We start from the raw sequence: 22,856 nt of genomic DNA on the forward strand, positions 1-22,856 counted from the left end.
TGGGAAGTGGTCTTTGAAGAGGGACTAGTCGATGATGATGAAGCGAGCCATTGGTGTCGGATAAAATTTTTGAAGAGGCCACAAGTGCTTTATACCCCGATCAAAAGACTTCAATCGCCTTGAAGTTTGTAATTAAGCTATTCAATTAAGGTCAAGCGTGGGTGGTCCGACATAGGTTTCCACGAGTTGCTTCGCCACTTAAAGTTGCACTACCGCATGGTAATAAGATCCCGAAAGATACATATCGAAAGCGAGAAAAGTTTGTTAAGGATTTGGGGCTGAATTACCGAAGATTGATGCTTGCCCAATGATCGCATCTTGTATTGGGGAGATAACGAATTCTGGAACAATGCCCTACTTGTAACTCATACGATACAAGTTTGCAACAATTCAAGACGTAAAAAAAAAGTGTTAGGCAAAGCCGCAAGCAATTCGCGGTACTTTCCTATAGCAGATAGGTTGAAGAGAATGTACAGTGTTGATTGGGTAGCAAAAGCAATGTGTTGGCACTCTACAAACCGATTGAAGGGTGGTGAGTTGGGTCACCCAGTTGACTCCTCATCTTGGAAACATATTGATAAAACATACCCAAGTTTCTCGTCAGAGCCTCGTAACGTTCGATTGGGTCTTTCTACTGATGGGTTCAATCCGTTTGGAATGCAAAGCACTTCGCATAGTTCATGGCCGGTAATGTGTGTCACATACAACCTCCCCCCTTGGCTGTGTATGAAACCGCAATTCACTATGCTTGCATTGCTTATTGAGGGTCCAAAACAGCCTGGAAAAGATATTGATGTTTACTTGCAGCCATTGGTTCTTTGAAGTTCGCGGTCTTTGTGGGATACCGGAGTGTTAGTTAAAGATGCTAATAAGGAGATGTGTTCACCATCGTGCGGTGTTATTGTGGACAATTCATGACCTCCCCGCATATGGAAACATCTCGGTTTGTAGGACTAAGGGGAGATTTGCTTGCCCCCTCAGGGTCCTAATACTTCCACTTTGAGACTTGTTCATGGGAGGAAAAATGTTTATCTTGACACGAAGGCGATTTCTAGGGCAATCGGATCCAAGCAGATTTGATGTGAGAGAATCGACTTTCAACAAGAAAAAGAAGAACATCGGGCACCACCGCACGGTATGCGGTAAGAAGGTTAAAGAGTCGACCGAACATCTTAAAGTGAAATGGGGAAAACGAAAAAGAAAGGGAAGGGTGGTGATTCCGAGGAGGAATATGATACCGGTGACTCTTGTTTCTACAAGCGATCAATATTTTTTGAAGGAGCTAGACTATGTGGAGGAGCTTCCCATCTTTCATAACCTTGATGTAATGCACATCGAGAAGAACGATGCGAAATACTTCTTGCTATGATGTTGGACCACGGTAAAACCAAAGATGACATTAATGCACGCAAAAGACTTGGAGCTCTTAAGGATTAAAAAGAAGTATTGGTTGACTAAAAATGCTCGTAAGAAGAAACGTGGGGTTTTGTGTGCATTACACGAGGAGAAGAAGTTGTTTTTACTACTTTAAGAAATATCGTGTTCGGTTGGTTTTAGTAGTAATTGGAGGATTATCCCAATGAGGGATCGTCTATGGAGTTGAAAGGGATGAAGTCTCATGATTATCACATTTTAATGCAACATTTGCTCCCTTATTAATCCAACATGATAAAGATAGGAAAGAGGCTCGAAATGTTCTACTAAGTTTTTGTACCTTTTTCCGTGCTCTATGCTCGAGGAGAATTGATGTTGAGTCGCTGACTATACTTGAGATGGGTATGGTACGAACCTTATGTGAGCTTGAGAAAATGTGCCCCCCTTCATTGTTTGTCATAATGATGCATCTGCCTATTCATTTGGCATATGAGGCCCGTGTTTTAGGACCCGTGTTCTACCGGTGGATGTATGTTTTCGAAAGGTACAATAATTTTTATTTTTTATAAATAGTTAGAATTTATTTTGCAGAATCTTCCTAATTCATTTTAGCACTTGAAGGTTAATGAAAACCTACAAGGACTCATCCTGAAACAAAGCACGCCCAAAGAGGTTGCATTGCGAGAGATATTTGAAGGAGGAAACAATGACATCTTGTGGAGGATATGAAGGAGGGGGTGGCATCCTTCAAAAACTAGATGAAGATGCGGGGTTCTACGGTAACAATACCTCCGGTTCGATTCTTAGTGTTAGTGAGGAAGAAGAAGTTGGTCCTCTTGGTCCTCAGAAACGTTATCTTCTAGAAGGTGTTGAGTGGGAACAAGCACGACAATGGATATTGAAAAGCCACCCCAAGCATAACATTTTGCTTCACTGACTTCCACCCATTTTATGATCAGGTATGTTTGCCACTTCACGGCGAAGGTCGGGTAATACTAGAGGCCCAGCTATACCGCTTTCGAAAAGGTTGAAACCGGGTGAGAAAATTGTTCTTCGATTAACTGAAGACACCTTGCAGCCTTGCTCCCCTAAAAAGGGTGTACATCACTTGTCTAGTGAAATTGCTACACTTGTTAAGCGCGAGATCCCGATTTACTATAAATCTTTTCCAGATATGATCATAGGCTGTGCTGAGAATGATATCTTCCCTTATAAAACCATAATTGATAGTTTGAATAATATGTTTCAATTTGAGGATGATGATGAGGGGGTTGCTTGTGATTATGTTCGAGACAAGATCACGGCTGCTTGGAGGAGTCGCAAGTATGACTTAAAGAAGACATACCTTGATGGTAAGGATCCAGAAGAAGTGAGAACAATGGAAGCCCCAGAAGACATTTCTTTGGAGGATTGGAGAGCTTTTGTGGAGCTTTGTAATACAGACGACTTTAAGGTTTGTAAACCATACCCAATCATTTTACATTACCTATTTGATAGTATGTTGTCTGATAAATTGTGATTTCTCTTTGTGTACTAGTTTGATTTTTATCAATGACGTGTAGGCAAAAAGTGCGAAAAATAAAATTAATCGCGCGAAGCAAACAGAACCCAATTGCTCAGGAAGGACACCGGCACAACTTGTTCGCCATGAGATTGCAAAGGAAAGAGGTGTGCCAGATGTAGAAATTTTCCGTGGTGACTTGTACCTAGGCATGCATAGCCATGGGAAAAACAAAATTCCGCAAAGACAAGATTTGGCGGTAAGTCTTTATATGGTACCTTTTGTGATTTTTCAATTTGCATACATATATGGTATTGATACCCGGAGTTGGTATGTTTATCTATCAATAGGATAAGATTGGTGAACATTCTGCCTCCAATCCTCAATCAGACCCGACTTGTGATGATTTGTGGCGAGAGGTTTGAAATTTAATTGTTTTTTTTTTCAAAAGGTAAATTAGTCTAGAATATTAGTTATAAGCATAAATTAAAATTTTCCAATTAAATAGGTTCTTGGCAAGGATGGTAGAGGTCGCATGCGGTTGATGGGATCGGGTTGCTCCAAATCAAAATTGAAGAATTCGTCTCCTTATGTCAAGAGGAATCAAAACAAGTGAAGGCTTACTTGGGACTTAGCCGCCTTGTTTGAAAATAAACTTGATCGGTGACTAACAAATTTCAAGGGCAAGTAGATCAGCTGACTCAAGCAGTGCAGATTCTCTCCCGTGATGATACCAATCACGCCTAGTACCCCTAATGGACCATCTTCTTCTTCCTGATTCTCTTCACGTAACCACGGTTTCTAATGTATGTAATCTATTTAATTTTTTTATGTTCTTAATGAAACATGTATACTTTCGACTAGTAATGTTTCTTGCACTGTTTTTTCAGGAAAGCAATTACATTGATGTTGAAGTGGATGTTAGAGCTCATTGGCCTTTGAGAAAAGTTGCATCCGGGAGGGTGATAAATGTTGATCCAGGACATAAAATTGGTAGAAGAACCGTAGGGGATGGCAATTTCCTAGTCTGCATTGAAGCGATTATCGAAAGCTCATGTGAGATACCGGAACCATATAACCACTTTCGAACCCTTGGACAAATTGGGCAGGAAATGTTATATATGGCCTAAAAGCGTTTCTCAATTTTCTCCCTCCTCGTTGTTAGGAAGCAAACTTGAACTAGTAAGTTTCATTTTGAGTTCCATGTAAGCTTAAGTACTTTATTAGACATGTAAGGTTCATTTTGAGTTCCATGTAAGCTTAAGGTACTTTATTAGACATGTAAGCTTCATTTTGTGCAGACTTTGTCTTTCTATAGATAATTTTGTTAGATGGAATAGTTTATCTTATTCATCTATTTAGTTTTATTTTTTTCATTGTGGAACTTGCATATGTATGTATGTCTATGTGTTTGATATTTAGGTGGTGGACTCTACTCAATTGTACTAACCCCCTTTTAACTCCGCCAATGCAAATTTATTTGCATTGTCGGTCCCAAGCCCGAATAAAGGAGGAGGGAAAAGGGTGGCGACTTGAAGGAATGTTGAAACTTAGGTATGTGCTATTCTACTTTGAAATATTTATATCTCACTCTTTTTAAAATTTCAAGTTCACTAAGTAAAGTTTGGTTGGCATCGATCTCATGCATGCACTGTGATGCTTACCTGTGTTGTTGGCACTAAATCATTATGTGTTCCTGCGGACTTCTGCTCATTTGCTGAAGACTTCGAAAGAGAAACTTGTAGTAAGGGGTCTGCCACTATGGCACTTGTGCTAGAAGGTTTCTTGATACTTGAACTATTCCTGATTGTTGATACTTGTATTGTTGTCTATGTCTGGTTCATATGACAGCTATTCCTGTGAGAAAGAACCAGTGCTGACTAGAATGTAGGTGCGTAGGATGACTAGGGCCAGAAGAATTGAAGTAATCCACCTTACCAAAATCATCCAGATATCCTTTCTCCAAGTGTTTACCAAGCCAAAATAAAAACCCTAGTGTCTCACGAGAACTTAAGTTGAAGCCACAAGGAGCTTGTCACAGACTAACAGTTTTGACTCTTTTTTTTCTCAAAAATGTTCTAGACTATACACAATTGTAAGAACCTTCATGTCAGAATGCCCATATGAAAATTGTTAGGCTGACCTCTGAAGGTAATTAATATCCACAACAGACCCAAGAAGAACCCAACTGCTTGCAGAGTTGGTGCTATTCTATGCCGCTTCATTTTCTATACCAGTCTCTTGGTTAGGAGGTTGGGATTGAAGGCAGTTATGGGTTTAAGTGTCAAAGTATGTTTAGGGACACAGATTTCTGATAGGAGAAGAACTTCGCCTCTAGTTCTTTATGTCCCTATTGTGTTTTTCCCCAGCCACATGTAGATTTGCTGAGTTTATATTTTCCTTTGAATATATTAATCTTATGCAGATAGATGCTCATATTGGTTCTGTGTGCATTGTGAGTTGTGGAGATGACAAGGCTACCAAGGTATGTTTGGCCCATGCCATTTTTTGTTATGTCGTGTAGAAGTAAAGGACCTCAATCATTAAAGATAAAGTCGTGCAGGTATGGGATGCAGACACAGGTGCCAAGCAATACACATTTGAAGGTCACAACTCACAAAGCACCTGTGTTTTCTGTATGCACGAGGAAAATATCCAGGTATTCTGTAGTCTAGTATAGCTTCATGAATATTATGTTACTTGTACCTTGTTTTGGTTGGTTGTTTTATATAGGCCCCCTCTACCCCCCATGCTTGCGTCCTGACATACTCCAACTACATTATTTTTTTTCCGTGTTCTTCCTTGTTCAGTTTATCTTTTCGACGGCTATGGATGGGAAGATTAAAGCTTGGTTGTATGACAATTTGGGATCAAGAGTCGACTACGATGCACCTGGTCATTGTTGTACAACAATCAACAATGTCCTACAGTGCTGATGGAACAAGGTTGGAAAATGTTATCTTTCTTTCAACAATTTTTCTGTAATTCTGTTTAGCTAACAATTGTGAAGCTGTGAAAACAGGAATAACTTATTTTTCCTTCTTTTTTTGTTCAATGCCCAAAAATATCCCAGTTATGTGTTTGGAGCACCGATGGATGGGAGAAACAGGCCAGTAAATTCTTGCAGATTCCAAATGGGCGAGTTCCAGCCTCTCTTGCAGAGACGCGCGTGCAATTTCACCAAGATCAGATGCAATTCTTGACTGTACACGAGACACAGATAGCCATATACGAGGCATGAAAGTTAGAGTGCCTTAAACAGGTGTGTACATTATGGCCCTAACTTTACCGTATACTATGTTACTTGAAAGTATTCTATTAGTATAATGGTTCATCAATAACATAGATTAATTGCAAACAAGCCGAGGAGATCAAGTGGATTTGGATCGAAGTCAGTTTCTTTTGAGATCATATCTTAGAATTCGTCTTTATAAGGTGATCACTAACTCGGATTCTTTTCGTGTTTGACGTATTTATTTATATTGTTTCTAATTATGGGCATTTTTTTATTATTGTAGATTGAAAAGTATATGATATATATATCGAAAACTACTGATATGTGGAACTGGCTTTCTGAACAAGAACAGAAGCTTGCTAAAAGGTGAAATTTTTTGGTTATTATGTGTGTTTTTATGGGGGAGAAGTTGTTTTACGTGTTAATGATGTGTGGAAGATTGGGTGGCAGATGTATAGATGATATGGAAAAGCATTTAACGCAATCTGTTTTGTCACGGTTGCCTTTTGGTTATCAGTCTATGATGAAACAATCCATTTCAAGTGAAGAAGATGATCTGGGTATGATATTCTTGTCAAATGTTTTTTTTTTTTTTTTATTTATTGCATTTAGCTAATTCCAGGTATTTATATGGTGGTATTATGTTATATCTGTAGAGGTTGGTTGGCACATCTAATAATATGTTTCTTTGTGGTTGATAGACATGAATAAATTACATAGTACATGCCAAAACTGAGAATTGCTACACTAGAATTGCTAGAGGAATATTTGTTTATGTCGTTATGATTAGTTTGTTGTGAATTGGAAAAGGAAGCTATCTTAATTCATTGTGAAAACTCACAACAGCTGAACTTTTTATACTATGGAGAAAATGCATATTGTAATATGTCTCCTTCAGGTACATTACAACATCTCCTTTGTTTTGTTTCTTGATACTTGAACTATTTTTTCATTGGTTGATTCAGTTTGTTTGATATAATAGGTGTACAGAAGGAAAGAATGGTTCCTGAAGATATGTATTTACTTGACTCAAATGGCTCTGTTTTGTTTACACCTTCTCCTAAGCCTTATCCTAATAAACCTCCCAAGTGTACGGATTGTGCTTCACTTTTTATGAAGGTCTGCATTTTTTATTTTTGTTTTTGTTTTTTGTTTTGGCTTTATGGTTTGGTTACTGAGTTACACTTTTTTGTATACTCTTACTAGGCTTATCAGATGAGAAATGCTGGGGCAGTTATACACAGTCATGGGATGGAGTCTTGTCTTGCAACCTTGCTTTGTCCCGGCGCAAAGGAATTTCGAGTAAATGTTTTTGAATATTGATTATACTCACTCTTATTTACCTCAAACATATTGTGCTTACTATAACTACTACTTCCTTAATGTTAGTTTCTTTTTGTTGACATGGACAGTATAAGTAACACTTGGATGCTACATAGAATACTGTTTTTTTTTTTTTTTTTACAGTTTTGGCCCAAAGAAGGGGATTTTTTTGAAAACGTCTACTACAATATACTGTATGTACATATTAATGCACTGAGGAAGCTCATTAGAGTATTAAAGCGATTTTGTTCGTCTGTTTCTTTTGGTGATTTCCAGAAATTATTTTAGAAATAACTTCGTGAATTGAAATACATCCCTCTAATTAGTATTCACATCAAATTAGGGTGGGAAATATACACTTGTGCATATGGATCAAATGCATGAAATAGAACACCTATTTAACTGGGAACCTTTTTTTTTTATGAATACACATTTTTTTTGTTCTGTTTGCATATCTTGAATGCAAAAAGGGTTCGCTAATTCACCAAATTGTTTCTTCACCAGATGAGTTCTGATACCTTTAGAAATGCTTAATCATCAGGTGGTATAACTCGTTTATTCCAGATGCATTTGAGCCAACTCGAGAGTGATTACAAAGAGAAACTTCAAAAGGAAGAATCTGCTAGAAAGATGCATGAAAAGGCATGTAATTTTATTTGGGTGTTATTTCTGTGTTTGGACTTCAATTGACATCATTTTGACAGGCTGAACTGGTATACTCTAATTAGCAAAAAACATCTTTAGTGCATTCTCGTGAAAGTTGATAGTTGATAGCACTCCATTACAAGTATGTTATCCTCTCATGTGTAATAATTAGAGATGTATTTGCAGCTTGAAATAAAATAAGCAATGAACCAAAGTGCATTTTTTTACCTTATTTTATATTGAAATTTGTGCTAGTAGTGTAATTTATGCTATTTATGGCTTCTTGCCTCTCGGTGATTGGTTAATTTGGCTAGTTACTTGAGATCTCCTCTATTTCCTTTGTTGCTTTCTCCGTACCTTGTAATTATATATATTTTTTATATAGCTCAACCGCGATTCTTTCAAGATGATGAGGATGAATGGAAATGGTGATTTTGAAGTGTAGGATAGTTAGGGGAGTTTTGCTAGGTCTTTGTTGATGATTGCAGGTAAAATGAACCAATAGAAATTAAAATATCAATATTTTTTTTAAAACAATAAATAACTCTGCCACGGCCCATAGCCGTCGCAAAAGTACTTTTTCCCACGGTCGTCCACTTTGCCCACGGTCAAATAACAACCAGCCAAAAACCAAAATTCACGACGCAAACACCAAATACCACGAACTAAGACCGTAGGAAATATCTTTACCCACGGCCTATGACCGTCGGTAAAAATAATCTTTACCTACGGTCTTAAACCATGGGAAATACTTACTTTTTCCGACGGCTTTTCTTACGGGTTTAAACCGTGGCTATACCGACGGCAATGACCGTCGCAAAGACCGTCGCTATTGGTGAGCTTTACCGACGGTTATGGCTGTCGGCAGACCATTCCCGACGCACAAAAAGCCCACGGTCCTTTGACGGTCCAAAACCGTGGGGAAAGCCCTTTTCCCACGGTTTTGGACCGTGGCGTAAAACCTGTTTTCTTGTAGTGAATGATCATGAGCTAAAACTCTCCCTGGTGGAGGGTTAATGACGCTCATGTGAAGATCAAACTCTGGTTGAGTAAACCTGGACCATTGCTTAGGAACTTAGGCTGTATTTAACATCCTAGCACAAAATGATAGTGATCGTCCAAGATTGGAGTCTGGAGCTCTAGATAAGGTCGCGTACGCGACCCAGATGACACTGGGGCTAGTCGCGCGCACAACCTTCTAGTCATGAATCCAGGTTCTGAAATTTGAGCGACTGGTGTAGAATAGAACCATAGATTGAAATGATATTTCAGAGATGGAATATCAGTTCAATTTCTCATGTTAGCAAGGGACTTAGAGATAGGTGCATGTTGTTAGGGATCGACACTCTAACCCGCTTTGGGTTTGTCTATGAATCCAAAACAAGTTAGAGACAACATGATGCAGTCTTCTTAATTATGTAAATAGTTTAACATGAGTAGATTTAACTCTCCACCCTTCTTTCTCTCTATCTCTTTTGTATTAAGAAAATCGGTTTTTGTAAGTTTAGTAACTTGAACTTCAAGCAACATAGTAGAGTAGTTAAAATAACTACCAATAAAATCTTTCTCACGAGTCCCCTAGTGTAGTAATTCCAGTGAATTGAAGCAATTCAAAAGTTCTAGTCTTTAGGTGTGGGATGATTCTCTTGCTCGAAGTGTTTTGCAACGTGCACGTGAGTAAAGTACTTGAATGAGTCACGTTTGAGCGTGTGTACAATTTAAACATCGTGTTTACGTACAAAAGAGCAAACAGGCACCAGATGCGGTTGAGTTGCTTAGGAGGATGCAGAAAGTGTTAGACAGCAATGTGATGACAGCTGGTTCTAACGAATATGTGTTTAGGAGGATTAGTTTTGTTATTCAAGGGGCTAGTGGCGCAATTTGTAGCGCAATTGACCTCTAAATCGTTTGTTTTATTTATTTTTCATATCATTAAATATATTTTTGATTTAAAAAAAAATAAAATCGCATAGAGGCAATTTTGTAATTTTCAATGTATGGCACTTTTGTAATTTAAATTGGGTAGAAAATATAAGAACTTTTTTGTAATTTAGATAAAATATAGGGACTAATTTTTAATTTAGACAAAATATAGAGATTGCTATGTAATTATCGTACAGTATAGGGACAGTCATGTAATTACTATAAAGATTAGGGACTGTTCTGTAGTTTATATAAAGAATAAGGACCTAAAATTATAAATAAAACAAATAAAACAAATAAATAACGAAAATACCCCTATGACAGATATGAAACGTGACATGAATTTTCCTGTTCATCAACCCCACATTTTTCTAATATAATAAGATATAGTTTGATATGATGTCCTCTAAAAGGGGAGGGATCAATATACCATGGTTTGTACCATGCCTCACAACTTCACCCACAAGACAAACTAGAACCTAATTTTTTTGTAGATATGTCCAACACACCATGAAGATCACCTCTATAAAATTTCATCTCATTCGATAGTGTTTAACAATGTATAAAAATAATTGCAAAATTGAAGAATCTGGGCCGTTAAAAAAAAATCAAAATCGGCAACATTTTTTAACTAGGTTAGAGATTTCCAAATGAGCCGAATTTTGGTTAAGTAGCTATCCATAGTTAGTAGATCATATCCACAAAATATTAGGTCTTAACTTGACTTATAAAAGGGCGTGATATAAACTATGGTATAAAAAACTATGGTAAACGGATCCCTTCCCCAAAGATAAATACTTCCATGTGCATATATGTATAGGGGAGGGATACGCCCACTCCCAGCCCACTCCAAATCTCCACCACTCAACTCGCGAGATGATCTCAAGATCTCATGGCCAAAATTAAAACAAAACAAAACAACGAAATAAAACAAAATAAAAGAAAAGAAACCCTTCGCAAGTTTGAACTGAACTAAAGCCCAGCAAAAACAAACTCGAAATAAAAAATAACCACTCCGAATCGAACCAAATTATCATATTTTCATTTTATCAACTTCTGAAATAGATACTACTTCCGACCTTCTCAAACCAAATTATCTACTTCTCAAATAGAGTTCAAGCTGCATTGTTGTCCTCAGGCTTCAGGCAAGTAAAAAAAATTTGGTTTCTGCAATGTTGACATTTTTGTTGTTTTTTCTGCATTGCTCTAGTTTTTGTTGTTTTGATTATGTAAATATATTAGATATTAAAGTAAATTCATACCCATTCATTGATAAAGTTATTATTGTTTGGAGAGTGTTGAAATATGGACTTGGACTGGGAGTTTATTACAAATTGAATTGGTGTTTGGATCGGAGGAAATTGTATATGATTGATTGTATTAGCATTTGATTTGTTTAAGCTATTGAAAAATACTGCAGAACTGAAAATGGCCTGCAGTGGCCTATCAATGTACTGGGAGTTTATTCAAGTACTCAGCTAGTGAGTTTTGTAATTTCATAATTGTAGTTCCGCTCTTTTAAAACTGTAAATACTAAATTAGTTTTGCATTTTTTTTTTTTACAGAGCAACGTCCTCGACGAAACTACTCTCATGCTGGAGAAAGGTCTACAATTGGGTGGGCCTACGATTCCCAAGGAAGCAAGGAGATCGTTTAACAAAGCAGAAAACTTGACCTGGTGCAAGTTTAATGGTGGGCGTTACCATCGTGATCGTGTAGCCAAGTTGGAGCTTTGAAGTTGGATTAGGGTTTTGTATATAGATTAGGGTTTGGTTGTTACGAATTAGGATTTGGTTATGGATTAGGGTTTGAACTTGGAATTTGAAGTTTGAAGTTGAAATTTATATGTTTGAAGTTATTTTATATGAATTTCCAATTTGAAGTTATGTATATGAATTTGAATATGAATTTGAACGTGAGTTTGAGTTTGAATTTGAATATGGATTGAATGTGAATTTGAACGTGAATTTGAATAGGGTTATTTAGGGATTGGTCCTACTTATTTAGGGGTATTTAGGGATATGTCCTAAAATTATCGATTATTAGGCTTTAGTCCTACTTCTATCAATTGACCTTGAGTCATTTCAGTTGACCGTGGTCAACCTATTTTATAATAATATAATTTTCATTTTTTTTTATCAAAATGGCCAAACTACCCTTAAGCGTGCTTCGCATGTGACTTTAGAGAGTCGTTGAAAATGGCCACGTGTCAAAAATCTGAAGCATTTGATCCAATGGCCAAAATTATAGAGTTGTTGGAAGTTGTCTCTTTGCTGTACTATAAGAGAAGGCGTTCAACACTCACATTCTTCACTCAACAACCTGAACACTGATGCAAAAACATGGGTGGAGCTCCTGTACGAACTTTCATTGTACCAAAGGTATGAAATCAACTTAAATGGTAAATTCACCAAAGGTATTTCACGAACTTAAATTCAAACTCTTTAATGGCGGAAAAGTAAGACGAAAACCTAATTAACTCAAACACAGGAGGGGTTAAATTCTAAAAGACTAATTCTATGTTGTATCAAATTCTAACTTTTTTTTAACTTGGTTTATTGACAGATCTGTCAGCTATGTGAGCAAGAAAGCCACACTGCTCCAACTTGTCCCTACCTTAATAGGAGATGTAGGGAGGATAATTGCAAGGGGATCATGTATTTGTTCAAGAGTTGGGATAAAACAACAGGCAAAGTCGTTGGAATGTGGCTGCAATGCGACTGGGTTGGATGTTTTAGTAGGGAGATGCAATACATTAACTGCAACCAACCTATGCTGCCTACTGAAAACAAGACTGCACTTGTCCTAGATTGTAATGCGTGTGGCAATGAGTGTTGTTGTGTTATTGAATAGGGTATCCCAAGTGAGGTTCTATCTAATGTAAGGCCTCATTTAAAAGGATTCAAATAAAGGTTCTTGGTTATGAAATAAAGGTTCTTGATTCTTAAATATAGATTTACCTACAACAATTCAAATCTTAAACTCAGCAATGTTACTCAGACAATATTCATAAGGGTACCAAAACAATGTCAGCATCTGATAACAATCAAAAGAAATGGCCGCATACATAAACCTGACCTAAAACAACAAAATATTCACTGACAAGCCATTTCTCAAGTATATGTAACACAAAACAACAAAATATTCACTGACAAGCCCCAAAAGGATTCAAATTTATGAACCAACTATTGTGTAAGTGGCTCTCTTGCTCTCTGATTTGCATTCACTAGAGGAGTTGATGGAGTTTCTACATTGTCATCACCAAACAACAAGCCATACAAGCCATAGAAATCCCTACCCCTTCCCCTTCCATTCCCTCCTCTTCCTGGTCTACCTCCTCTTGGCCTTCCTCTCCCTCCCCTGTCTGGAGCTTGTGGTTCTTGCACTGGATCTATCTTTTGCACTGGGGCTCCTCTTCCTCTCCTTCCCCTGCCTGGGGGTTGTTCTGCTTGTGGTTCTTGCACTGGAGTTGCCTCTTGCACTGGGGCTCCTCTTCCTTTCCCTCCCCTGCCTCTCCTTCCCCTACCTTGTGCTGGTGCCTTTTGTTGTTGTTGTACTTGGGGTAGTGGCTGTTGCTGACTTACTTCTTGCTCTATTTGGGCACCTGCTCACTTATTGAATTAGTGTTTGCATAAGGTAAGGTTTATGCAATCACTCATGCATTTTGCTTTCAATATTCAACTAACATAATTTTACTTTTCTTCCCTTTCCTTTGCTGCATTGGAGGCGCATCTTCTTGTAGGAACCGTTATTTCAGAATGCAAATTTCTACAAACCACGAGAACCACGCGCAACGGAATTAATGGGTTCTCGGTTTTGGATAGAGAACATACCTTTTAGATCCGGTTTAGATAACTCTGAGAATCCAAGCTTTATGAATCCGAATCAACAATCAACCGCTTGATCTTTTGTTGTATTCCTTTAGAATAGATTGGACGTTGTGTGGGCAACGATCTCCCAATCCCCTTCTTTCTCACAAAGCTAGATCCAATTTTGGATCTATCTTTCCTTGCCTCTTTTTCTAATCCAGATGAATAGTGATTTCAGCCAAGAGAAAGAGTATTCTATTTATAGGCTATAATAGGGACCATGAGGAGAAATTAGGGTTGGGCCTCCTGGCGGGCTTGGGCTTCCCATGTTCGCTCAAAACACACGGCCTAAGTCCGTCAACAAATGACTTATTCCACTAAAGGCTATTGTTGCACTACCGCCCTAATCCCAAATTACGTGTCAGTGTTTATGTGCTCCATATTATATGCTCGTTGATCTCCCCGTGTTTAAGATATCGAATGTCCGTTGATTAAGTCAAGTTACTGACAATTACATTAATCAACTTCTTATGTCCTTGAGTAGTACCACTCAACCTCATTGTCATGTCGGAATAAATCCACCTGCAGGGTTTACATGACAATCTTTTTGAGTTCCTCAAGGGGACATTATCAACCCGACTTCCTGCGGGTCACAGATTCCTTCTATAATCAACATCACACCTTACATACAATGTCATTACCCAATCCATCGAGTTTGTTGATTTACAAATGAATCTCACTCATTGATGATTTAAAACAATATACAATGAACGTAAGTGCCCGTTATTATATCCGGATTAAGAGGACAAACATCCATAATAACAGAGGCGTTTGTTCTCTTACATAGTCAGTATAAAGAGAAACAACCTCACTTGGTCTTGTTCAATACACACAAAGTGTACTAGTGTAATCCTATAGTCAAGATAGACTAATACCAGATTATACTACAACCGTACTAATGGTTTGTCCAAATCCATCTAGGTTGTGAACGATTACTTATACTTTATAAGGTACTGATGATATGATCTTCTGTGTGCTCACATCATATCATCTACAACATAAAGTATTAGACACATGCATATAACTAATAACATATATAATATGCATAACATTTGCCCATATAATTCTCATTCAAAATATAAAGAATTAGAGTTAATACAAAAGTAATCCTTTTAGTATATAACCCTATCAGTTCTTGCATTGGAGGAGCTTGTTGTTGCATCTGAGGTCCATCTTGCACTTGGGCTGCTGTGCAACATCATGAGTATCATTAGACATTGAAGGATACATCACAATCACATTAGAACCAACTGTTATTATACATTTTCTTTTCTTCTTTTTGCCAAATTCCCCTTTTTTCCTTGCATCACATGATCTGGAATTGTGACCTTCTTCTTGACACTTTGCACATTTCTTTTTTGACTTGGGCATTTCACCATCTGCCCTAATTCTCTGCTTCCTTGGTCTCCCTGATTGTGTGGTGACTTCAGGAGGCATTACCAATTCTTCGTCCAAGGTCTGTTAAAAAAAATACATTACAAATTACATACAAATAAAATAAATAAATTGCTAAATAACAAAAGTATTAGGAAAGGGGCTTCACTCACTATTTCTAGCCAATCCTCTATATTCTCAAGTGGATACAAATAACTTGCGTAAGTTGCTTTAAAGGCCTCAGCACTAAAATAAAGACTACAATACCTGCCATATAATGAAAAAAATGTAAAGAAAGTACCCAAGAGAATGCACATATAGACACAAGTGATTTACCTAGAACATGGTTCCCTCCTTGATCTGAGTACTGCAACTACATGCGCACAAGGCACTCCTGACATTTACCACTCAATGCAAGAGCATTCTTGCTTTTGGATTTCCACATTATGCTTCTTCCCACTTAGGTGGCTTATTGCTAAATACTGAGTCTCAGTTACACCTCGATCTTATCTCATAATTGTTATACCTCTCTTCTCTCTTCTTAATCATGTACAAAACATTTGGAACAACACCATGTTCAAAAGACTTCATTGACAACATTCTCCTAACATAGATGGACTTCAACAAAAGCAGGTTATACGTGTCTATAAACTAGACCAAAGGTTTATCTCTTATTTTCAAAATCCATGAGTTGAAAGACTCACTGAAATTGTTAGTCAACTCATCACACTTTGATGTCCAATCAAAGTGTGCTTTAGCCCAACACTCCCTTGGCTCATTATCTAACCAATCCAATGTTGTACTATTATTTTTGTTTATGGTTCCTAAGATCCTAGTCAATTCTGGTAGCTTGTATGTCATTGCAACTTCCCAAGCAAGACTCTCCCATAGTTCACCAGGAAACTTAGCTTTAAAATTTTTATACATATGTCTGAAACAAAATCTGCAACAAGAAATACATGTACAACATTAGATATGGCTTGATGAGATGTATAACAAAATACATGTATAAGTTAAAACAATAACCTGTGATTAGAATCTGGAAAGTATTCTGCAACAGCTGGTACCAATCCCTTCTGCATGTCACTAATGAATGTCAACTTTTCCTTGTGCTTGATGAGATGTGGCTTCAATTCAGACAAAAAAAGCCTCCATGTATCCCTGTTCTCACCTTTGCACACATAAAAACCAATAGGGAAAAGCCCATTCATAGCATCCAGTCCTATAGCAGTCAAACAACACCCACCATACTTACCTTGGAGAAAACAGCCATCAAGCCCAATCACTGGTCTACACCCATTCACCCACCCATCCAGTGAACCCTTGAATGCAATGACTACACCAACAAATGTCTGATTGCTATCTTTCACAAACCATTTAACAAGGCTACCAGGATTGGACTTCTCTATCTGTCTACACATCTCTGGGACTACTGCATACCCAACTTCATAATTTCCATTAATTTTTTCTATCATCAAAATTCTACTAGACCAGGCAGTCCAATAAGATATACTAACTCCAAACTCACAAAAAATCTCTTTCTGTATATCCCTTGGTTTGTAATCAGGATGATCTCTCATTTTGTCAACAAGTGTTTTAGCTACCCATGGTGATGTAGCCTGTGCATACTTGTTTTCATCATCAACCTCACATGTATGCTAGTCCAAAAACTTCCTAAGAATGAATGTGTGATTGTCTCTTTTGGTAACAAAGGCACTTACTGTCCACTGACAATTGAAATCTTTACATTCTAAAATGCGCCTCTCCTTGTCATTCTTCATATGTCTATAGCTAAACTTCTTTCTAATTGCCAAATTTATGAAAAAAATCCCTACAAGACTCAACTATTGGCCAAGACATTTTAGGCTTCAAGTTACACACAAAAACATTCTCAACTTTTGATCCTACAAGTTTATCCATCTCCTCTGCCTCAAATATGTTTGTACTGGCCCTCACAACATTAGAGTCACTACCTTGTATCTCTTTTAAATTTTGTACTTCTTCTTCCAACACCATTGGCTCCATGTCATCCAAGGCCTCATCATCAGTACCACATACTGAGTAGTCACTATCTAAAGGATTGTAGTTGTAATCTTCTTCATCCTCATCTTCAGCACTCCACTCATCATTATTTGTGACAGTACCAAAAACTAGTCCAAAACTGTAACCATATTCATACATCTTGTCACCTTCATCATCACTTCTATCCCTGTCATCTAATGCATCACCATCACCATCTGTAAATGTCTTACCTAAAGTAACCTCATCAAATCTTTATGGATCAAGTTAACCCAATACATGTTCCCAGTCATCAACAACATCATTGACAGTGTAAGCAACTTCAGGTTCAACAACTTCCACAACATCCACAACATGCTCAACTTCAACTATTTCCTCTATTTCATCATCAGAAGAAGACACAAGGTCCAACATCAAAGTCTCTCCATTAGGGCCTACAAGTGGTTTCAACTTCTGCAACCTACCTGACCTTCTTAAAGGTTTTTCTTGCTTTTTGGTTGGGTGTTTCACAGTAGGGGATTTCTCAGTAGGGGGTTTCATAGTAGGGGGTTTCATAGTAGGGGTTCTCAGTAGGTTGGACATTATTTGAAGAACTTTGGTTATATACAGGGGATATGGGGGATCTTCTAACTATAACTGCCTCACCCATTTTTATATTTTTGCTGGGGGTTGTTGGAAGTACAGAAGTGGTGGTAGTCTTACTTGGTGGTGGTATAGGAGTGGTGGGAGTAAATCTAGGGGATTTTCTAACATTAGCACTTACTTGAACACTTTTCTTTTTGGGGGTAGTGGGTAATGGGTGGGCCTTTATTGGTGTGGACTTAACTAGTTGGGCCTTTACTGGTTGAGCTTTTACTGGTTGGGCATTTACTGGTGACTTTATTGGTGGGAGACTGTTGTAAGAAGCAATGGTGGGGATTATAGGAGCTCTAGTGGGTTTAGAAGTTGTTGGAGCTGGAAAGCCATACATGTGGTAGTTTTTGCCTTTATCAGGTTTAAACTCATACCACATATGTAATAGGTGTTCATCTTTTGTTAACCTGCAAATATACCCTTGAATGATACTTGCCATTTGAAATTTAACTCCCACACCAACCAAGTTTTGCACATCCTTTTTCAAATCAAACATACATAATTCATCCCTATCAAATTCCATAGTACTGCTTCTCCTACCACCTTTGTAATCACTACCCTTAATCTTCCCAGGGGTAGTTGTCCCCTAAGAACCCCCATAATGTACAACAAATTGTTTCACACCTAGCACCGAACTAGCCATAGTACTGGACATAACAACGCAACAAAAAATGCTGACATTATACACCCTTATACACTTATCACAATAAAATACTCCTACTTTTAAGAACATGCAATAACAAGAGTACCCTAAGAACAAAATACATGCATATATATCCACCCAACCACCCACACAGTAGTCTTCCTACAAAAAATGCTTTTTAAACATAGGGTTGAATAAATACAAACAAATAATGGAATTAATAGAATAAAAACGCGATTTTTATAAACAATCCTAAAGATCCATGCTTTACACTTTAAAAAAGCATGCTTTGACGTGTAAACGTACAAAGTTTAAACTAACTTACAATGAGCAACTCCGAAAAAATCCACGACCACCACAAGAGAGATCTCCACGAACAAAATTCGACGACCAGCTAGCTAACACTCACAATTCCAGTTGAAGTATTTTCAAAGCAAACAATTCCAGTTGAAGTTTTTTTCAAAGATTTGTGAGTGAAGGTTAAGTGTTTGGTAGCAATCTTCAAGTTATCATTTTTAATGGAGAAGATTAAGTGTTTGGTTTGATTAAGAGAAGACGAACTGTCGTAGTGTAAGTGAACAAAATGGGGGGAGTGCGAAGATTTTTCCCTCCCTATCTCACCTATTTCCTCGAGATGCGAATACAAAATGATCGAAAGGCTTACATAATTTCATCCCTCACTATTCGACACGTGGTGTTAAAAAACAATTCAATATAATGTAGTGTGTCAAGCACGCTGAAGGGTAGTTTGGACATTTTGATAAAAAAAATGAAAATTATATTATTATAAAATGGGCTGACCATGGTCAACTGAGACAACTCAAGGTCAATCGATAGAAGTAGGACTAAAGCCTAATAATCGATAATTTTAGGACCTATCCCTAAATACTCCTAAATAAGTAGGACCAACCCCTACATAACCCATTTGAATATTGTTTGATGTATATGAATATTAATGTGAAGTTATGTATATGAAGTAAGTTATGTGAATTTGATCCGGTGTTTGGATATGAAATGAAGAAAATCAAAAAAAGAAATTTGGAAGTTTTTTGGTCCAAACGACCTTAGTCAGGTTGCATAGAAGTGCTCAAAACGATCTGAAAAAATCGTTGCCCAAGAGATTTGCCCTTGATGACCCATGCAGACTGCTTGGCTTTAGACCTAAATGACCCCATCAGATCGTTTAGGTATGCAGCCAAGCGACCTAGCCATGCCATCCAAGAATTCCTTGCCCGAGACATTTGCCCTTGACGACCCATGCAGACCGCTTGGCTTAGACCTAAACGACCCCATCACCTCGCGAGATCATCTCAAGATCATGGTCACTCACCTGGCGAGATCGTCTCAAGATCTAAGGGTCCGAAATAAAACAAAACAAAATTAAAACAAAAGAAACCCTTCACAAGTTTGAACTGAACTGAAAACCAGTGCCAAACCCTATTGTATTCATCTGAAACCCTTAACTAAAAACTAAAAATAAAGTCTCTCCACTAAACCAGCAAACCAATTCTTACTAATTCTCTTTTCCAATTAACCTTTAAACTCTGTCCAGTTTCCCGCCAACCAGAAAGAGAGATCAAATTGATGCGAACATTGAATGATTCAGGTGAGCAAATATTGATTTTTGCATACTTATATTGAATTGACAGAGTTGTTTGCACCCTACTTATATTGCCAAGTTATATTTCGAAATTATTTGATGTTGATTTCAAACTTGTTTTGATGTTGGGGGTTTTCAACTTGGTTGCATACTTATATGGGTGACTTATATTTTAAGCCCATATTTTGAACTTGTTTTGAACTGGTAGATGAAAATCCTCAAAGTTGATTTTTTTTTTCCTTCTCTAGCTTTCAACTGATTATCTATTGTGTTTTCTGTAGAATTAATTGATTACATCTTTTTCATACTGGAGTATCTGAGGAAAATGAAAATGAGGCCGCTTTGTCTTTGATAATCACGTATTTATTCGAACGTTTATTGTTTTTAGTTACTTATTTTCTTAAGTCCGAGGTCCACAGTCCAAAGTCCGAAGTCCAAAGACCCAAGTCCAACGTCCGTATAGTCGTACGTTTTAGTCAAGTTACCTTACTCACGTGGGTTTAGTAGGATAGGTCGAGTAAGGGATCGTCCAAATCTTAGGGATTGGAAAAGGTTCACAACTGGAATTAAAACTTTTGGTGAGTAGGATTTTAGGTTTTTTAGTTGGTTTTAATTAAATTAACGGTAATGCAAATAATGTAAATTACTACGGCGATTATATGTAGGTAAACAAAAATATAGAAACAGGGAGAGAGTTAATCATACTCATGCAAGAATCATTTTTTAACAGTTTATATTACCACAACACTACATCTCTAATTTGTCTCGTGTTCAGGGACGACGTCGAGTATTGATCCCTAGTGCATGCCCACATCTCTTAGCCGCATCACACTAGCATAAGGAGTTGAACTAATATTTCATCTCTGGAATATCATTTCCGCTCCTGGCTCGATTCCACATCAGCTGGACAAATTGGAGAGCTGTCTGACACCATAGAAGAATGTAGCGAGACATTTTGGGTTCTTGAGAGACTGTTTCTAGAGATCATCGGCCTCCAAATTTGTACAGTCTTAGTCATTTTGGGACCGGATGTCTACTCTATGCCTAATTCCTAAGTAGCGATTCTAGAATATTAACGAATCAATCCAGATTCTCACACGAGTAGTATAACCATCCCCCTGGGGGGGGGGGGGAATTAGCTCATGGTCATTGAAGGAATAATAAAACTTGCTGTAGACATTAAGTAAATAAATGCAGGACAGGAATTAAACTAGAAAAGAAATGACTGTTATTAAGGGTAAAATGACTTACAGTATTTAAGCTGCTGGAATGAAAATGACGGAATGTAAGTGCTGAATTAAAACTAACTACTGCTAAGCGGAAGCTAGAGCATAAAATGCTAAAGGAAAATATATGAAGGCTACCCCCTCATATATATAGGCTGATGTCCCGTGAAGGATTTAATTGAGTTTTGGCCTTATGCTAATTGAAACGTTCAAAACTTTGAGAATCAAAACTTTGAGAATCAAAGTTTTGTTTTTATCTGTTTTAATTTTGTCTTTTACCTTATTAAGGTTTCGTCCTTTAGCTAATTTCAATTCAAACCACCTGGTTTGAATTGGTACGTGTCTTCTATATTGCGAGGTGGCACCAAATTAAAACCATCACTTGCCACCTGCTTATGCTGACTCGTCATGCCTTTTGGGCCCGCAGAGCGGGTCCACTTAGTATGTCCAAGATTAAGCGCGATTTTGGCATTTTACAACTTTAAATTTTAGAGTTTGTCATGCAATTCGCTCACCTGTAGTTCACTAGCCAACGTCGGCACCCCGATTTATCAGATTTGAGCTTCGGATGTTTGCTGTTTCTTTATATGTGGACCCGTTCTGCACTGGTTTTGTTCTTTTGGAAACTTCGGCTCTAGTCAGGCTCTGTTGGGCTTCACTAGGGTTGAGTGGGAAACTTCAAATATTCCAGTATTCCCGTACTTCGATGCATGTTTTATCATTATATTCATTTTAAAAAATATAATTATTACATGATTATTAAACACATAATCGACCAAAATGCTATGTTTCTCGGGGTTTAATATTATAGTTTTGGGTGCTTATCACACCACCCCCCCCAACGAAGATTTTGCTTGTCCTCGAAGCAAAGAAGAGACATCAAAATGATAAGTGGTCAAAAAGTGTTCTCCTAAGCTAAATCTCATTTTAGCGAGAGCGCGGTTGCATTGACCAGTATGCAACAAGGCCTTGAACCACTAGGAATTCCCTAGTGGACGAAGTTATAACCTCGTGAGAGTTTTCCGCAGAAGATACTCACAAACTTCATTTACACTACAATGACTTCGATAACAAAGGCTTGTTTCCTTAATTAATCTCGGTATCTAGACATCTCACTAATTAGCGGAAACAAGGATTTAATTCTTTCGAAATTCAAGTTAATATACATACAATAATTAAAACATCTATGTATGAACATGCATGCAGTGATCTAATAATGAAATGTACGAGCAGGGTCGTTTCTGGATCCTTTGGATAGCGTCCTTAAGTAGGTTCTCATAGGTATGTGTCAAAACACAATTTCTCTCTTATTTTTCCACTCAAGTTCTGCTATCTCCAGTGTGCAGTGGGCACACGTTTCCTCTCATACTCAATGACAGTCAGAGGAGCCGAGGTCGAGAAGTCACAACTACTACTTATTATCACACTATCCTACTCCTAATTGAGCTAGAGGTCTTTATTAGGTGTTATGGGGCTTAGGTGGTGGTGTAG

The 22,856-nt window shown here is 37.7% G+C and overlaps 2 protein-coding genes across 5 annotated transcripts; both read left to right on the top strand.

Annotated features, from left to right (window-relative positions):
• The first annotated feature begins 2,173 nt into the window (after positions 1 to 2,173).
• On the top strand, positions 2,174 to 3,491 carry LOC147492216 (uncharacterized). Its single transcript, XM_086567445.1, has 4 exons — positions 2,174 to 2,827; positions 2,937 to 3,134; positions 3,226 to 3,294; positions 3,384 to 3,491. The coding sequence occupies exons 1-4, from the start codon at positions 2,336 to 2,338 to the stop codon at positions 3,489 to 3,491; spliced, it is 867 nt and encodes a 288-aa protein (XP_086423571.1). The 5' UTR covers positions 2,174 to 2,335.
• Positions 3,492 to 4,338: 847 nt separating this feature from the next.
• On the top strand, positions 4,339 to 8,310 carry LOC147492217 (putative bifunctional methylthioribulose-1-phosphate dehydratase/enolase-phosphatase E1). 4 transcript variants are annotated; one of them, XM_086568989.1, is made up of 11 exons: positions 4,339 to 4,429; positions 5,301 to 5,360; positions 5,439 to 5,534; positions 5,686 to 5,820; positions 5,949 to 6,137; positions 6,222 to 6,310; positions 6,394 to 6,476; positions 6,561 to 6,670; positions 7,093 to 7,229; positions 7,317 to 7,412; positions 7,975 to 8,310. In XM_086568989.1, the coding sequence occupies exons 7-11, from the start codon at positions 6,406 to 6,408 to the stop codon at positions 7,981 to 7,983; spliced, it is 423 nt and encodes a 140-aa protein (XP_086425115.1). In that variant the 5' UTR covers positions 4,339 to 4,429; positions 5,301 to 5,360; positions 5,439 to 5,534; positions 5,686 to 5,820; positions 5,949 to 6,137; positions 6,222 to 6,310; positions 6,394 to 6,405; the 3' UTR covers positions 7,984 to 8,310. The 4 variants fall into 4 exon arrangements, with proteins under 4 accessions (XP_086425115.1, XP_086425112.1, XP_086425113.1 ...); XM_086568986.1 differs by having other exon boundaries at positions 7,317 to 8,310; XM_086568987.1 differs by having other exon boundaries at positions 6,238 to 6,310; positions 7,317 to 8,310.
• Positions 8,311 to 22,856: the final 14,546 nt, after the last annotated feature.

This window comes from Coptis chinensis, chromosome 6, assembly GCF_015680905.1.
Source record: "Coptis chinensis isolate HL-2020 chromosome 6, ASM1568090v1, whole genome shotgun sequence".
In the NCBI taxonomy this organism is placed as follows: domain Eukaryota; kingdom Viridiplantae; phylum Streptophyta; class Magnoliopsida; order Ranunculales; family Ranunculaceae; genus Coptis; species Coptis chinensis.

Coding starts and splice junctions, on each gene's coding strand:
- LOC147492216 (XM_086567445.1), top strand. CDS start 2,336: ATGTTTGCCACTTCACGGCGAAGGTCGGGTAATACTAGAGGCCCAGCT. Junction 3,135..3,225: donor CGCAAAGACAAGATTTGGCG/GTAAGTCTTTAT, acceptor ATCTATCAATAG/GATAAGATTGGTGAACATTC. Junction 3,295..3,383: donor GTGATGATTTGTGGCGAGAG/GTTTGAAATTTA, acceptor CCAATTAAATAG/GTTCTTGGCAAGGATGGTAG.
- LOC147492217 (XM_086568986.1), top strand. CDS start 6,406: ATGATATATATATCGAAAACTACTGATATGTGGAACTGGCTTTCTGAA. Junction 6,671..7,092: donor AAGTGAAGAAGATGATCTGG/GTATGATATTCT, acceptor TTGATATAATAG/GTGTACAGAAGGAAAGAATG. Junction 7,230..7,316: donor GTGCTTCACTTTTTATGAAG/GTCTGCATTTTT, acceptor TACTCTTACTAG/GCTTATCAGATGAGAAATGC.